The sequence below is a fragment of the Topomyia yanbarensis genome, chromosome 1 (assembly GCF_030247195.1).
Source record: "Topomyia yanbarensis strain Yona2022 chromosome 1, ASM3024719v1, whole genome shotgun sequence".
Lineage (NCBI taxonomy): Eukaryota > Metazoa > Arthropoda > Insecta > Diptera > Culicidae > Topomyia > Topomyia yanbarensis.
In genome coordinates this window covers 143,562,830-143,576,095 of record NC_080670.1, presented here as the reverse complement: position 1 = coordinate 143,576,095, position 13,266 = coordinate 143,562,830, and the positions used below count along the sequence as shown (strand labels likewise).

The following is a 13,266-nucleotide window of genomic DNA, read 5'->3' as shown; positions in this document are numbered from 1 at the left end:
GTCATTGTTTCACTTTTCGTGGTGTTCCTTAACACTGACATTAAACGAACAATCATGAAAGCTTTGCACGATTGGTTAACGAAACCCATAGAACCCCGGAATCGGTTGATGCATTTGACCAGGAATAGACATTTCCGATTTATATTCCAGTAAGATTTAACTGGTATTCATTTTAGCACATTTAAGTTAAATAGTTCGTAAAGAAACTTGATTATTTGTAGTACAGACCAACGCGAATACTTAGAATGCCTGATATAAAAAAACTTCAAATTTGTGCGAGAAAATGCTATTAAAAATTGCAATAAAGTATATTTTGTAGTACGTTACTCAATGCGACTCCGGAAACTTTGAACATGTTCGAAGAAGTTGCTACATTTTCTGTTTGCCTTAATTGGCACAAAACATTCCAGAATGTCAAACACCCTGATTTCGGAATGAAAATCTGACTAATTTACATGGATTGTCAGACTGCAAATTAGTCAGATTTTCATTCCGAAATCAGGGTGTTTGACACTGGGGAATGTTTAGTGCCAATTAAGGTAAACGACTGAAGATAAAAAGCGGTTTGCGGTTGTAAATGGGATCTTATACAATTTGGGTATTCAGCTGAAGTCACGTAGCCTAATGACGCACAGAAATCTTTCTCCATACATATCGCTGATACTCCCTATTGCACTGTACGAACATGAGGCGTGGTCGTTGAAGGAGATAGATTACCGACTGGTTGGTGTGTACAAATATTGTATACAAACATATTAGTATCGCAAGACTACAGTTAGCCAGACATGTAGCAAAAATGCCGAAAGAGAAAACAACTAAAGTTATGTTCAGCACTGAACCAGGATACGGTTGTTGACGTGGATGCAGATCCCGCATTCAGGGAATAGATGCGTGCGAATCTTTTTCGTTCAAAATTGGAACAAAACCATAGGCAAAAAGTGTGATACAAACGAATGATGATTGGGTTTTTACGAACTGAATTTCGAACATACGTGGAATATGAACTTTAGACTTTGCAAGAACGGTATGCCAGAAAATTGTGCACAAAGTGTCGCATGGAAACTACACAAATCACGCACATATATCGATGAATTCCCAGGTGTGCTAGTGTCATGCAAAAACTAATGCTCTTAGGTCAGACATAATCAAACCCAACAATGCTTGTTATTCATTAACCGGTTTAACTATCTTTCGACCACAATTCGGATCGGCCGATTTAAATGCTATTCGACTACGACTAGACAATTCTGAAAACTCAATTTGCCTTTCGTAAAGCGTGATCTAGCACATCTTGAGCTTCTAGTAGTGCAAGGAATGCTCGCTTTTTTATTTAAATACATGAAGGCTGGATTGGACTCTAAATTCTCTTGAAGGAGAAACAACCAGTATCGAAAGACTAAATGCCAACTAAAGCGTATTTTTCTTCGCATATTTATTCCATCTTGGTAAAGTGTTCACCAGGAGAACCTACAATAGTTGTATAATAATAGTTACTCTCAGTAGCTGAGCATAGCAGCTACTATTTCCGTTCTGTCGCGAACACTCACATTATAAACTTGGATTGAATACTATATCGCTGTTTGCAAATATTTCCGAGATCAAATTCCATTTCTGGGATATATCTTCTCGTTTATTCATCCGACGCGAGGTTATGGATCCATTGGTCATTAAAAATTTTATTGGCTTGCCGAGTTTAATCGCAATTGAAATTTATGACAGTGTACTTCAGCAACGCGCGCAAGATAATAATTCTTTTACGTATGTTACTTTAAGATTCATATTCCTCGTTCTGCAAAGAACACTCCATGAAAGAGCATATCCATGGAATTCCAGATCATCTACGTTCGCGGGAGATCCTAAACAATTTTATGAAAAAATACAAACACATTAACTGCGAGAAAATGTTTTTCACAGATCACGCATCGAATAGTCCATTTGCTTCTGCACCTCAAACAATAGTTCATCCGTCTTCTACATGTTCAATGATCCTGGTTCAGTAAAAGTCACAGAAATAACTTATGGGATGGTGGTTACATTTAATTACCCCTAAGGTAGCATCGAAAGCATGGTTGGAGGAGTTGAAAGCTATTCGTGATATCAGTCGCGTGATGTCCAGACTCATACCCAATCACTAAATAAACACTATGCACATCTTTCATATTGGTCACTTTCAGAACTATGTGTGTGGCAAGGGTTACAAAGACATTGAGCACATTGTTTGGGTGTGTTCAGAATATTGTGGTGCCAGGAACCGGTCAGAAGATTTCTTAGGAGTCCGAGATGGACCACCTAATGTCCGTATTCGTGGTATCTCGGTCTGCCGTACATGTTGTTGATATATCATTTTTTAATGATTCTAAATATGCTAATGTGGGATTCAGGATCTGGGATCTTTCTAGAGTCAATTACTTCTCAGAGGTGAAACCTTCATACTATCGGTTTCTTGCATACATCAGCTACCGAGTTTATATAGCACAGCTCAGTTCTTTTCGCGTTTGTTGTATGCTTCGTTCCTTCACGCACCGATAAAAGTAACCGTTCTCTCCGCTCACTGGATAAGTATAAAACAGAGTCGGCGTTCGTTCTTTTGTATGCGATGAATAATGTGCTAATCTAATAAAGGCGTATTTATTCAATTATTTACGATGATACAAATAATCGTAACGGAACTTATCAAGCGATCTTGGCTATAATGATGTTGTTTCATAACCTGGTAATTTCAGTGAAAAAAGGAAGTCTGATTCTTGGTTCAAAAACAAAATAGGAACTATTTTCAAATATAAAGATTAAAATTATTAGGTGAAGCTACTAAAGAAGCTCCAATTCTGCTCTCTATTAACACGAGAAAGTGAAACTAAGTCCGTGGTAGCGAATCGCTACAGCAATTAAGAGCGAATATAAAAATTCCAAATTGACATGTCATAACTCTTCAAAAAGCTTTGGAATTTGTTGAGTTGAACTCAAAATCTACGGATCCGACCTCATGCAAAAGTGACCACACTGGGGTGTCGTGTAGGATCGAGGAGACTTTAAATAGCAGTGACGTTTACCAGTTCTTGGCCACTAGTATTTCATGGGTTTGAAGACGTCTGATAGTTATTGATTCTGTAGCGTGGGATTTTTGGATTGGACGGTCTTGTCAGTACTTTTATTGATAGAATTATTCTCTCATGTAGGGACCGCATAAGATTCTACGGGGACATTACATCGGAGGTAACAGTGAGAACATGTTTGAATAGATTTTCATAATATGCATAATAATATGAACGTATTATAGTATTGAGCATGCTATGTAAGTTTTTGGGATCAGTCTTGGCTGTGGTCTCAGTGTCTCGCGCGAGCATTTTACAAAATCTATAGCTTTATCGTTCTATATAAAGCATGCGCAAGAATAGCTATTCAAATGCGCATTCGAACGGCCTTCATATTTTTACTGGTGATTGAACACCTAAAGACTGATTTAAAATGAAAAGACAAAGCTCGCGAATATTTGGTTAAATCACAATATCTACCTAGATATATCCTGATATTTTCCTAGGGGCCATGCATAAATGACGTAGCATTTTGGGGGGTAGGGAGGGTATACCAAATTTGTGACGAAGTGTGACGAGGGGGAGGGTAGGGTCAGAAGTTGTGCGACGTAGCATTAAGTTTAAAACCCATTGTTTAGAGAAAACAATTTAATGATCCTCCATTCCCAAGAGAAATGAATTTAACTTCAAACAAGTTACTTTTGATGCGTTTTTTCATGAGGTAAATTTTACGATTCGCGGAATTACAAGATCGCAAAAATACGAAAAGATTTTGCATGCGGATTTAACTTGCTACACTGCCGCTATAAGCATAACTGTCCCATGATCTATGGGATTCCCTATATACATGGGGCAATTATGCGTAGAGAGGCAGTACATTAGTTAGCTAATATTGCCAACTAGTAGACTTATTTTGGAAGCTGAATTAAATTTTCACTTCGAATTCAACCAAGCAAAATTTAGTAATTTGGATGAACGAATGGTTCTTAGAATCATTGGCAGCTGCACGATTGTGAACTGAGAAAACTTGTCTTCATGCTCCCCTTGAAATAAAAAATTCAAAACAAAACTTTCAACACTATATTTGTCATGAAATGGGCTTATTTTGCACGCAATTTGCTGTTATAATGAAAATGTTGATATAAGTCGTCAAACATTTTGAAAGGACATGTATTTAAAATAATTTAAAAACATATGTAATTTTTTTTCATCTCTCGGGCGCTTTGCATTTGACGAGGGGGAGGGGGTAGGTAAATGCTACGTTTTTTACGAGGGGGAGGTTAGAATTTTGTGACCAAATGCTACGAGGGGGGAGGGAGGGGTCAAAAATCGCCGAAAAAAAGCTACGTCATTTGTGTACGGCCCCCTACCTACTAACATTAATGCTCTCTTGTGACACTTGCGTATGATGCAGAGAATTAATCGGTCATAATAGCCACAAGTGTTGAACTAACATTCCTTCCCATCCCAAAATTTACCTGCATGGGCGTTGCCATCTACGTTATTGATCATACTATAATCTTTAGATTGTCATTTAAGCTAAGCAAAGCTAAGCGAATTTTGTCAGCTTATTATATTTGTCATTTCAGTATTCATAAGCTTTTGAAAGGTCTCGAATTATTGAGTTCGGTGTGATCATCGAGTAGATTGCAATAGGTTATTTTGAATTTTATATAATGTGTTTATAATTACGATAAATTTAACCGGGAGACGATTAATAACCACTTCATACCCATAGCTTCAGGATTAAAAAGATGCATAAAATTGCTGCATTGACTACAGTATGAAACCTTTCAAAATAACCAGCTGGTTAATACAACAATTATATGAAAAATGTGTTTCTTTTACTTCTTTTCCCATATCCTGAAACAAAAATTCATATGATAATCCAGACCAAGATGAAGTTGTACATCACCTGTTAGAGAATCATTTAAAATCGGTTTTAACCTTCCAGCAGACGCGTTAGTACACAGAGCGCGTCCCACTCAGAAAATCAGCGAAAGCGCCTTGGAACACCAGCGCCTACTCATTCAATGAGCTAACGACGAGGGCCAGACATAATGCTTTGAACAGTGTATAACTTTTGCCGATTGTGAAGCTATGTGGATTCAAAAACAGGCCAAAATGAAATCATAGTCAGTCATAACTCTTTACAAAGTATTTACAGATATTTGGACTCTGGGAAAATTCGGTGTTTTATAATGATAAAAAATATCTTTGAACATTATTAATGTTAAAAATCAGAAACAAAAAGTAAAAATAAGAATTTAAGGAGATCATAGAAAATGTCTCGTAGCTCAATTACAGAAAGTGATAAAGGTATGTCTTCTGCAAAATTTTTAAAAATACTATCCTCAACAACAGTGGTTTCCAACCTTTTTCGTTCCATGTACCCCTTTACGAATATTGATCCTTATGATGTGCACCTTTCTGAAAATTGTTTACAATTATTACCCTCTCAGAAAAAAATGATTTTCAATTGGATGCGAACCACAATTTTCTTAGAATTAACATGTTCCTGAGCACTCTCAGTAAGCATCTTAATTCTTGACACTCTAAAACAATATATAAAGACAAAATTCCGACGGCAATGTTAGAATAACAAGTTTAAATTTATCCCGCATTATTCACACCCTACAATAGTCTAATTTATCACTGTAGATGAATCCACCCCCGGTTGAAAACTACTGCTCTACAACTTTGTCGACGACGACCAAGCGCTGTCGCTTTTGGCTCAGAAGATAATTTTTTGTATAGCCTACTACGATCAATTTAAAAAAAAATAATATTGCCCGAAGATGGCGCATTTACACTCACAATGTAGAATACGTAAATTAAGTATATCAAAACGCTGTTTGGAGCCACTGTGTACCGGTATAGTTTGAAAGAGTGTAGCACCGACTACACCAGTACAGGGTAATGCCGTAAAAGGAAATTTATTTATTTATATATAGGTCTTCGACTATTAATCGCACAGACTGATTAAACACACGACGACATACATCTATGCAACAAACTTCTCTAGAATAAACTAACAAAAAAAAATTTTTTTCTCATCGGCTTTAAAAATTCACGAATCGGAAAACGACGTGAGAAAAATAAAGCAAGCAAGCATGAGAGCAAGGAGCCGAGCTTCGCTGATTAAAAATTACATTTTGTCGGAGATTCGCAAATCAAAGTTGAAAAATATTTAAGAACCTTTGTAAGGCAGTGGCACCTATACCGCCCTCAAAATTCACATTTTTCGGTTTTATTTCAACTAGCCTCGTATTAATGAGCATTTTTTGTTCATGACAAAAACATGAGTAATGAAAGAACCTTTTTTGGATCTCAACACGCGTAAAATGACGATTTGACTATCCATTTTCAACGGTGAAAGAAAGTAAGCAGATGGTAGTAACAATAATTATATTGCCAAAGTTTTAGCATCTCAGGCAGGTGCAACTATATTGTCAACCATTTTTGCATGCGTCTAACGCAGTTGCAATTATATTGCCACACGTTTTAGGACCTACAAGGAAGTGGCCACTATATTGCTACCAACGTGTTTAGGCTTCTAATGCTTTGAAAGCTATATTGCCACCAATAATGAAAATTTAGCGAAAAGTCCGTACATGTATTACATATGGTAAATATTGCTAGTCTGCCTAATTTTCACGGCCTTATAGTTAAAACGATAATTGGAAAAGAAAAAAGTGTCTTATACTTGGCTTACAGCCGGTAAACTTACCATCTCGTTCATGACCACCAGTGCTGGTGGTTTGCGTCTGCTTCGAATAGACGACGGTTTCCTTCGGTGGAATGTTGGTAGCTTGGACAGACACTAGACTCAAATTGATAGGTTTCTTGCGATAGCTGTAAAACGATATATTAGATAGAGAAATTCAACAACTGTCATGAGAACATACGTTTGTCCGTTTAAATTTGGCTGCAAACTTGCATCCGGGGTATGATTTGCGGAATGATCTGACGTGGCCGAATTCACCGATGATAACGACGAGAGCACTTCAGAAACAGGTGCCACTCCGAGTGATGATAGCATTTCATCCAAGTCTCTGAACAAAAAAAGTGTCTTTAAAATGCAATTTATTCAATTGTAAATGTTGTATTATTCAGCGCTCTTCCATCACTAACACCGCGTTAGTGCCCGGTTCAGGATATATATCCAACTGTTTTGGTTTTTGACATATTTTCAACTTGAAATATTTGAAATTAGTTCAGGCGCTGAGTTAGTGATGAATCGGTCTTTAACATTTAATTTCGTAACAAAATATCATACTTCCTGCTATTACTTTCCGGATGCCCTAATTTTCCGGCTGCCTCTTCGAGATCTTTCATTTCTTTCTCCTTCTGACGACGTTCTTTCTCCTCTCGGAGGGCCTGCAATTTGGCCTTTTTCCGCACCAATTCCGCCTTCCTATCCATCCTTGATAACTTACTAAATTGTTCCAACTTCTCCAGCTTTTACCTGTAGGCAAAAATTGACAGTCCACATACCGTTTGTGGCCAGCAGCGAAAATTTAGTGGGGAGGGCAACAAGAAAAAATGATGACGTCATTTATTAATCAACATATCGATTTTTCACTTCGTGATATGGAAAGTTAGCAAGGCGTAATTATACACTACAATAGCTGCTTCACACTGTATATATGAATATTATAAGCAAAAATGAAAATAGATAGTGACAAACACTTTTAATATTTTTTTCACGATTTGTATGATACACAATCGAGCACAAAATAAATGCTAGCAAGAGAAAAAGGTTGCGGTTTATCAAAGCGATCAAATTTATATCACTGGTAATATTAGGAATATTTACGTATTGCTTAATACCAAATGCACTAAAAAGATTTTTGAATGGTTATTAACGAAGTAGTTTAACAGTTAGCTATAATTCTATGGAAGAATCATTTGTTACCAAAGCGGAGAAGAAAAAAGTAGCACACTCGGCTACGATACACTTGAACTTCTGCTGGGTCTGGGTGGCTGGCAGGGTTGCCACTTTTTTTTTTCAAAGAAAATCTGGCAGTTTAACTGAAAATGTCTGATGGCCAGGGTTGCCACTATTTTTCGAAGAAAATCTGGCAGTTCAACTAAAAATGTCTGGCAAAATCTGTCACTTGACAGTGACCCCAAAGTCATCGAAATTTGGTATACATTTTGATCTCTATAGAAGTGAATTTATCGAATAAGACCCAGATTTCCAAAATTTGTGTGATACTACCAAAGATAAACTCAAGATTACTAGGTCTCATACAAACCATTAACGAAAGATGGATCAGTAACCGTGAACCAGTGAACTCAGTAATAGTAAGCATTAGCTACCCCCTCGTTAATAGGCGTCAATGTTTTTTAGAATGCGTCGACAAAATGCTATGGTTACGAATCAAATCAAAGTTGTAAACAATCTTGTTATGAAACAAACATGTTGTCCAAATCGACGAGTGAAACATTGTTCAACTACGTTTACTACTAAATGCCTATTTCTGGAACACTGATGACCAGAATTATTGATATGAGCTCGTCCGTTTCCTACAGTTAGTATCCGGATCAGGTGAATCTCGTAAAAATTAGGAATAAAAAAAATCGTACAACTCATATCCACTTGATTCTTCTGCAAAATCTAATACAAAGGCTTCGGTAAATGTAATACAAAGGTACTTCGTTGCGGAATTTGACGTAATATATCAGTCAGTAGACTAGTTTATTATTTAATTATTAATAGCAGAAACTTAACTTAGGCACATTAACTAATTACCGATCTACGAAAAGCTCAGTTTGTTTATTTGTCTGCTGAAAAATGTATTGTTATTTTCGTAATAACTGATTGTCATGGATACGACGCAAAGATCGACGTTGCATCCTTTTTCGCAAAGCTTCGCTTTACTTTAGTATTGAGCTGTCACTCTGACGGTGAACCGAGTTCATCGAGGGGTCGCATTTAGATGGTACATGGGAAACCTTTGACCACTCTATCTTGAGTTTATCTTTGATACTACTTCTATAGTTTAAAAAATCTGATAGAATAAGAGATTTGACTTTTTGCTAGAAGCTTTAAAAAAAATCTGGCATAATGGTATCCCCGCTGGGTTGTAACGTAGAATTCAGAATATCTGGAAAAATCTGGCAAAATTTTAAAAATCTGGTAAAATGTCTGGCTTGAACGAATGTCTGTTCAGTTGGGAAAAATCTGGAAGATTCCAGATAAATCTGGAACATTGGCAACGCTGCTGATGCCCAAATCTGTAAATTTGGCATACACGGAAGAATAAAACAACCCACACAATAAGTTCTTTTAACTCAAATTTAGATAGTTTTGAGTTTTGCGCTGCTTTCGCACTTATGAGTGTTGTCAAAAACAAAGAGAGAGGAGATTTGACTCAGTCTGGGTCTACCATCCCGGATAGAATTTTACAATAGCATTTACCCTACAAACAATCATAAAACAATAAATATTATAGTTATTACTGTTTCAACATTGTTCGATGCAAAGTTTTCACAGCAGATTTACAATAAAATTTCATGTAACAATAAATTTTACTGTTAAGCAAAAAACTGATACGGTCAATTCACATTGAATTTTACTGTTCTCGAGAAAAAAATGAATGGAGCAAAATCGATTTTTTTAATGTTAAGATACATAATTTACTGTAAAAACGTTAAAGTTTATTGTTTTTGTATTGTAGCATAACACTAAAACTCACTGTAAATTATTGTAAAATTACTGTACTGTCACAGTGAAAATTATGGTTTTGTTCAGGGATGCCAACGGTACCGATAAACTACATTTTTTTCGGTATATTTACATTTGCACAAGCCGTACAGCCCGCTACAGCGAACGGTAGCCAAACCGAGTACATTTTCCCGTACAGCAGTAGAATACATTTTTGTTTTGCTGCTGTACTCCGACTGCTCGGCGAGAATGTGGCGTAGTAAAGTTTGTTCTCTCGCTTTGTACATTTTTCTCTGCATAGTCAAAGGGAGAGGCCGGCACACGAAAGCATTGATGCCGGCCGTGGCGTAAATGAGCCGCATTCATTGTCGTCATTTTTGAATAAAAATATTAAAAAGATTGAAAATATTAAAAAATGTAAAATTAGGAAAGAGAAGCTGTACCGCTCGCGTCTGGTGGCTGTACTGGGGACAGTAGTTTTTTGTCATGTTACTGCTTTGTACACAGGCAGCCGTACAGCGCTGGGCGTCCTGCACTAGCGAATGACAGCAGCATCGAGAGAGAAATGGGAATGTAGGCAGAAAAATTACAGCCGCAGAAAAGGTAGGCATTTTGCATTCTTGGTTTTGTTACTGTACATTTCTGTTCGGGATGGAATAAGGTACTTTTGAGTTGTTTGAAGTAAACTTAAAATTTGGTAGATTGAACTTAAATTTAAGTAAATTTAACTCAAGGTTGAGTATAAAAAACATCTCAATGAGTTGTGATTTTAGCCGTGGTTAAAGGGAAACTACCTTCTACACGATTTACCTAATTTTACCTTATTCCATGATACCCCGAGATTGAGCCAAAACAAAGAGAATAGGGAAAGAGACGAAGAGTGAAAATCAGTCAAAACGGCAACACTCTCTTTATGATGATTTTAACACTAGAATTTTGGCAACCGCTTCCACAGGCAGCACTTTAAATGACTCCTATTATATTTTGAAAACAAACCGTACGTCGATCATTGGATTTGTTTATCAAAAGATGTGCATTTCGAAACAAAGAGATGAAATAATTCTAAAGCTTGTTTTTACTCATACATATACTCTAGAATGCACCTTACAATCACGATTGAACTAAATTCTGACGAAAACTCAAATTTCTTTTTTGATAGATGTATAATACTTATCTCCTCTAACTCAGACATGAGTAATGTTTATTTACATTGCACGATTGGTCTGCTCAATAAGGTATTTTTGGCTTCACACTATTCGTCTCTTTCCCTATTCTCTTTGAGCCAAAAGAGCTCAACTTTTGGTAGTTTTTCGTATCCGTGTACATTTTAGTTTTCATAAAATATGCATTATTCGATTTTTGTAAATTTTGGGACATTATTACCCAAATTTCCAAAATGTGTATGTAGAAACTTCACGCTTAAAATCCATTAACTACCAGTAGGTAATGTTAATTTGCTGTCCTTCTTTCACTGCCGAAAACGAGGGAGAGGGAATGATTTTACTCAAAATTAATGGGATGAAGTTTAGTCGGCTTTGGGGAATATCTCATTATTTTTGGGTAAATTTGGACTCCCTCTCTTTCGTTTTACGTTGGAGGAAGTAGGATGCACAGATTTAAAATTACCTACTGCTAGGTAATGCAAGTTTTCTGTGTTCTAAATCTTAAAAATCTTGCAGAATGAGAGATTTATCTTTTTGTCTGGCAACTGCCAAAATCTGTGACTGTGTCAGATAAATCTGACAAAATGGCATCCCTGGCGGCTGGCTGAACGAGTTGAATACGAAGTCAGAATCTGTTGCCAATGAGTTGTATTTCGCAGTGTGAAAGACTTATTTTTTCATGTATTAGTGCATAGAGAATAAAAAGAGAGGCGATTGGCGAATCAAAGCGCGATTGACTCACAGATGGCAAGTATGTAAAAATGATGATGGGAAATTTGACATCCGTCAAACTACGGTGAATTTTTTGGGTATTTACGAAACCTTCTCTAATATCTTCAACACGGAATCCAAAACGGCAAGAAAAACGTTAGGTAAGTTATAGAAATCTTTAAAAGATGTGACTGCAAAAATCTGACGTTACTTAAATATTTTTTGTTTTAATAACCGCTGACATTGGTTATTTTTCAGATAAGAAAAAATGTGTTGTTCACGCGTGCCTGAGCTATTTTGGTGCATCCGGAATTTTTACCACCTTTTTCAAAATTTCCTATCCAGTGTGTCATAAATGAAAGCAGCTCTTGCACTTCTCCGGTAAGCGCCGAAATTATATGTTCAGCTCATTTTACTTCGGCGGATATTATTGCAAGTAAGAAAAGCTGCGAAAACCGCATATCCTTCCTTTATTGGACGGATGGATTCTCCGACGTAATGCAGGACGTTCATGGTCGCAATATGACAATAATAACATAACCTTTTAAAATTCAGAGTAGGTTTTACAATACTTCAAAACTTCATGAACTATAACTTTACCAAATTGCGCAATAAAGTAAAAGTAATTTCTTACCATCACTTTTATATTCCATATCAAAATAATTTGTATTTACCTGTAAGAATATCGTTTAGAAATTCACTTCCTTTACAAAAATTAACCCATCATCCTTTTTGTAATTGCAGGCCTGACAGACAGGTGTCTCACAACACGTTTTAGTTTTGCTTTGATTCTTCAATATTATTGCTTGTAGCACTAAAAACTGGATTCTAACCGAACTGCGCACTTACTATTCTTCTATTGGTCGCTGCACAGTGACGTGACGCATAAAATTTGACAGGTGGTGGTCCTTTTGTTTACAATTTGAACTTGTATGATTTTTCGTAATCTCAGCGCGATATATTTGGTAGAATCTACAATGCCTTGGAAATGTTGTGTGTGGAAGTGTGAATCCACTGTGAAAAGTCCGGGAATCAGACTATTCCGTTTCCCTACTGTTGGAAAATGCCTGAAACAACTAGCTAGCGAAAGAATTGAAGTGTGGAAAAGTGTTTTGGGATATGGCAATAATTTTACGCATTCCAATAAACGAATTTGTAATCATCATTTCCGAAACGGTAAGAGAAAGCTAAAATACGAATGCAAACTAAACCAATATGTGTTATATCAATATCTTCAGGAAAACCTGCTCGACTCACTGATACGCAAGATCCGGATTGGGTGCCATCACAAAATCTCTTCAAACCAACATCGTGGAATCTGTCGAATTCTCCGCGTATGAAGCAAAGAAGCACCTATTGAAATCTAGAAGCATCCAGTTCAGCACCCGATTCACGCGAATTGAGTAGATTTACTCAACAGCAATTTGACTTCAAACATTCATCTATTCGAAGTGGTGAAGTTATATTTGATTTAAAATTGCTTTCAGTCATAAAATTTATATTTTAGATGCAAATAAAAGATCCAGGGACTCTGCGTCGACTAGTTCATGTAAGTCTATGTCTCCAAAGTTACAGAGTCATGACTCATCGACGGTGTTCTGTCATCAAAAACCACGCACGGAATCGATCGCATCAACGGTTTTGCGTTACAGCCGAACGAATGAGGAAAGTTTTTCTACTGATTCAC

General features: G+C 36.6%; 1 protein-coding gene across 11 annotated transcripts in view; it reads right to left on the bottom strand.

Moving 5' to 3' along the window:
* The window catches only part of LOC131675962 (cytoplasmic dynein 1 intermediate chain), a 29,984-nt gene extending 21,891 nt beyond the window's left edge, over window positions 1-8,093 (bottom strand). For 9 of the 11 annotated variants that reach the window (XM_058955084.1, XM_058955098.1, XM_058955111.1 and 6 more), the window contains exons 1-4: window positions 7,852-8,016; window positions 7,312-7,500; window positions 6,941-7,087; window positions 6,763-6,887 (exon numbers count right to left, since the gene is read on the bottom strand). In XM_058955084.1, coding sequence (XP_058811067.1) covers window positions 6,763-6,887; window positions 6,941-7,087; window positions 7,312-7,457 — 418 coding nt within the window. In that variant the 5' untranslated portion in view covers window positions 7,458-7,500; window positions 7,852-8,016. Of the gene's footprint in view, window positions 1-6,762; window positions 6,888-6,940; window positions 7,088-7,311; window positions 7,501-7,851 lie in introns of all 11 variants that reach the window. The other 2 variants (XM_058955089.1, XM_058955093.1) reach the window with 2 other exon arrangements.
* Between the last annotated feature and the right edge of the window lie 5,173 nt (window positions 8,094-13,266).